At 46.5% G+C, this 5,000-nt stretch overlaps 1 protein-coding gene across 2 annotated transcripts in view; it reads right to left on the reverse strand.

Moving 5' to 3' along the window:
* plxna4 (plexin A4) overlaps positions 1 to 5,000 on the reverse strand; it is a 223,858-nt gene that overhangs the window by 66,310 nt on the left and 152,548 nt on the right. For both annotated transcript variants that reach the window (XM_035528507.1, XM_035528508.1), the window contains exon 6: positions 2,599 to 2,722. In XM_035528507.1, the coding sequence (XP_035384400.1) occupies positions 2,599 to 2,722 (124 nt within the window). The remainder of the gene's footprint in view (positions 1 to 2,598; positions 2,723 to 5,000) is intronic.

Raw genomic sequence — 5,000 nt, forward strand, 5'->3', positions numbered from 1 at the left:
TGCTAGCTCTTGCTGGGCAGCAGTGTGTGGAGTGAGGGAGGTCCAGGTGCCCTGCCTCCACCTCTCTGCCCCCGGCTACCGCTCTGCGGGCGCCTTTAGCAGGGCTAAAACAGGCCCGTTCCTTCAGTGGCATGAGAGCGGGAGTGTTTCGTATGGAGGCGGGGCCTGGTTTTCTAGGGGCGTGGCAGCACCGTGTGGGTGTCAGTCAGGGAGCACAGCTCTCTTCCTATGATACAGCCATAATGGATCATTCTCACTGTTATATATATTGCCATTTAAAGGGAACTTTCAGGAACAGTCACCAACTCCTCTGCCTTCTCTCTCCTTCTTTTCTCTCTCTCTCTTGCTGTCCTGCTTCATACACACGCCACTGCAGGTGCCTCTCTGAAATGTAATCTCTCTCCCCTTTCACAGGGCCACGTGGAGAATCTCTTCAGTTGCACTGCGAGTTCAGGACCCCGGATCCCCAGCGGGGATGAATATGAAAATCACCAAACAAAGACGACACCCTTTGCGCCGCGCCGCCCGTGACTCACTGCCTGTGCACACCGCGCTCGCCCCCGCCGTCCGTGGTTAAGACTCAGCCGCAGAACACGGCGAGTGAGAAACACTCACAACAGGGCTGCTTACTTAAAATGGAAACACAGGAGGGCAGCGGTCAGGAGGGGGTTCAGTATAAATGGATGGAAATGGCACTTCCTGTCCCCCGGGCGACACAGGAAATGCACGGGCTCTGTCTCCTCATGTCCTGCTGGACTTTAAAAGTCTCTATATTCAATCTATATTAAAATGGAACTCGGAAGTGTCTACAAAGGGCTTGGAGCGTGACTGCCGCCTGCCGCAAATAACCACTCCAGGACCAGGCGTGATATTTACACTCTGTTTATATGTACAGTTGAAATATATTAGATCAGAAAGCCAAACCTTTAAAAGCAAACGTTTCAGGCACACAGCATCCTCCCCCTGCCGTTTTATATTAACACCTACAGACTTTATATAATCTCAGCTGGGCCTGCAACCAGAATGAAAACCATCATTCACTCTCATCGGTACATTAACGCGGTTAAAACAGTTCTAAAACTTAACCCAGTTAACATTAACACAGTTATACGTAATACAGTTAAAACTACAGACCAACCTAATAATGCTTCCATGGTTTTTGTTTAAATAGTTATGAATGGATTCTAACAACCCCATTGATGTGATTTAACAATCATTTAACACACAACCTTCTCAACCACACTCTAAAGATGGCGTGTACAAAAGAAAGGAATTTTACTGTTGTCCAGAAAGTCCATTACAGTGCTGCACATTAAACAAATCCAGGAGTATCCAGAAAGCCCTCAGGATGAAATGCATTCATGGAACATATGAACAAACTCTCTGTATTTTCTGACTACAGACCTTAGCTTGGGTACCTGACGGCTCCCAGCAGGTTTGGCAGTGGAGAGGCTTTTTATGCTTTTCACTTCAAACAAATATTTAATCAGTAAAAAGGTCGAGCACCAGCCTGCACACATCTGCTTTTGTGCCTGCCAGCGCTGGTTTTTTTTTTTTTTTTTTAAGTAATCAAGTGGATTTGGAAATGTGTAGCTTTCTGGGCAAAAGCTACAATGTCCTGAACCAGCAAAAATGTGAAGCGCCTGCAGGTGCACAGGTGGAGCCTGTGAACGAGCAGGGGCAAGCGGGTGAGGTGCAGTAAACAGGTGGAGCGCCCCTGGATGAACCTCGAACTGATGCCCACAAAAACGGGCTACGGTTTTGTTTGAGAATGAACGTTTGGGAATCTGTACGTGGTGGGATGACCATGGCAAAGACGAACACACGCACACACCTACACAAATGGCCCTGCGCAGCCGATGGGTGAGGAAACCCTGCACTCAGACAGCACATGTACGAGGTAACGAGCGTTTTCCGTTTCCGAACACCGTATTTTACTGAGGCGCAATGTCAACACACCTACAGGCCTGACTGCATTTACTCTTCGAAATGGGCCACGGGACAACACAGTCACCCACTACCCATGAGGCATGTGAGCTCAATTACAGCAGGAACGGAAGCTTGAGCGCCTCATCTCCAAGCTGCGCTTCACTCAAACATGTTAATGCTGCTAAAGAATACTACAAGCTAATAGGCAGCGTGATGAAAATGCGACGAAGCTAAATCGCACACATTCTCTTCCCTGCTTCAGTAGTGTAGCTCTCACTCGGCAATGCACGACAAAATATAGAATGAATCCAGCTAGAATCGTGACTTCTCCACCGGTGGGGTCTCCCCCGGCCGCACGCAGGTTGGGACGCTGGGTTTATAGCTGAATAAATATTATATTCTACCCTGTACAGCAGAGCAACTTTCAGGCACTGCTAGCCATGTTATTGCATCAGCGTCTGAGCTGCTGTGTTCCACGCTACTTCGCTGCGTCTCTTTCGCCGTGAGCACAACGTTTATTCAATAATCTATCACAGCTTTCAGATCGCACGTACAGTACGATACGGAGACCAGAGAAACAACATCTTAGGCTCCCTGCTAGACCTGCGTCACTTCATCAAGGCGGGGCCTTAGCACGCTTTCAGGTGGGTGGAGGGGGCGGGGCCTTACCGTGACGCTGTACTGGGACACGGAGATGTTGCTGGGGTGCACGCTCAGCCTCACGCACTGCTTAATGTCTGATGCAAAACGCCGCAGCTCCGACGACCTCTCACATTTCTCCTTCCTGGTGCACCTGAGAGAGAGAGAGAGAGAGAGAGAGAGAGAGAGAGAGAGAAAGAAAGAGCGCATGAGAGGGAGAGAGCAGAAAAGTTCATGAAACTATATAAAACTACTTCGTATCACGTTTCCTTGGCTCTGGGCCTGGGCCTTCACTAACCCACCCACTGCATTGTTCCGGCTCCCTCTTGGCAGTGTCTAAGACCTTACTTGTGAAACCAGAGCCAACCCAGAGGAACCAGGGGACACTCCACGCCTTTGTATCCCACCCACACAGAGCCCCATTCATCATGGCAGCGCTCTACAGATGGGGGCACTGTCACTGGGCTCCCAGTCCAAAGACACCCAGTTCTAATCCCTTACCTTCTGCTGGTAGGTAAATGTCCCATGCACCGCAAAACCCACGAAATCAAATCTATCTTTGATGGAAAGGCCGTGATATAGGACACCGAACAGATCTGGCTGTGACAAACAACTGCTGAACAGGTGCTTCAAAGGGCCAAAAAGGCCTCACTGCTAACGGCCACATGGGGCGACTACGACTGTAACGCTGTCCGGATTCTACAAAAGAGTACAAAAGAGGCAGAAATTCCCTTGCCTGCCACTCAAAACTCCCCCTCCTTAATCCTCATTGACTTATACAAACTTCCGTTGTAATTAAGCACCAAGCCAGTGGAGAGGAGAACTGTGTGCTGGGGAGAGTGAAAGGGGTTTAGGAAGAGGGGCTTACCAGGAGAAGGCAATGCCTTTCTTTAAGTCTTTCATATGCCAGGAGAGAGAGAGAGAGGAAAGGGAGTGAGAGAGGGGTTTAGACGTGTGCATTGTGAAGTTAAGAAGCCCAGCACGGAGAACTCGTCAGGTGGAATTCAAAGGGGGTGGGGGGTGGAGTAATCAACTCGCAAGTGAAAGAAAAGGATGGAAGAGATTTAAGAGGAAACAATCATCCTCTTCCTCTGAGCTCCTTCGAGCACGTCTGAGGTTTTTAATCAGAACTCCTTCTTTTGTAGCGCTAGTCACTCAGTTTTTTCAGCAGTTTCTTATTCACTAAACAAGCCATGTACGGTGTGTTCAGACACGCACACACACACACACACACACACACACACACACACACACACACACACACACACACACACACAGGGACTGTCTTGCTCCATGGGTCTCACAAATTTCAGCTGTTACAACAAATAAATGGCCATCTCAGTCCAGAAATCTGTCAGTCAGTTGTCTGTACTCCTGCACTTCGCACTCCTTCTCAGACACAACATCCACCAGAGAAAATGATGTAGAACTCAACCGAAAATTTTAAACAGAGGGAAGTGTGTGTGTGGGTGGGTGGGTGTAAGCTTCACTGTTCACTGCCACTTCCTGTACCTCTGTTATAACTGCTTTTCCACTCAACGTTACAGGTGTAGCGCAGAAGACAGGAAACATCCGCTAAATCTTAGACTGAAATTATCCTCTTTCACCAAAAGGGGGCGTGCTTGGGGTGTCAGAGCTGAGCTATGGTGAAAGCCAAGCAATGAAATGATGGGGTATCTGCTCCTCCAGGAGGAAGAGGGTTTTTATTTAATAGGACTGCTTTTACCGATGATAAACAAGCACCCTGGTAACACCGGGAGAGTTCTGTAAAAACATATTTATGACGCCTCTCACAGCCACACACACCTGTGATATATGAACCTCCAGCAATAAATCAGGGCAATGAACAGAGTTAATTCTACTGATGTTTGTGTGTGTGCGTGCGTGTGTGTGTATGTCTGTGTGTGTGTGGTCATACAGTGTGTGCAGATATATTGGAAGCTTTATTGAAAAACAAGGTTAAGAAAACTGTCCTTCCTGTTCATTAGCTTTACTGTCTTACACACAAACATGACGGAAATGTTTTACCTTTCAGTAAGGTAAGAATGAATAAATAAATCACAAATGAATCTTACAACAAAAAAAACATACATATACATATTCTTATACTTATCCATATCCATATTCATATACAATTCTTCTGCATTCTACAGCATAAAAACATTAATATATAGCATTATTGCAAGTTTTGCTTTAAATAACAATAAAATAAATTATGTTAAAGCATATTTAGCATTTTAATCTAATTCTAATGTAAAAGTTCAAAATCAAAAACTAAAATAACTCATTACACAAAAATGGAAAATGACGTCTATATAACTCTGGTTTTAGTACCATGTGCAAACATGACAGCATTAAGTTTTCTCATGTAAAACTCCTCTTCATCAACTCCCCTTTAGCTCTTCATCACCTCCTCGTCATCACCTTCTCTT

This window comes from Electrophorus electricus, chromosome 7 (assembly GCF_013358815.1).
Source record: "Electrophorus electricus isolate fEleEle1 chromosome 7, fEleEle1.pri, whole genome shotgun sequence".
NCBI classification, from domain to species: domain Eukaryota; kingdom Metazoa; phylum Chordata; class Actinopteri; order Gymnotiformes; family Gymnotidae; genus Electrophorus; species Electrophorus electricus.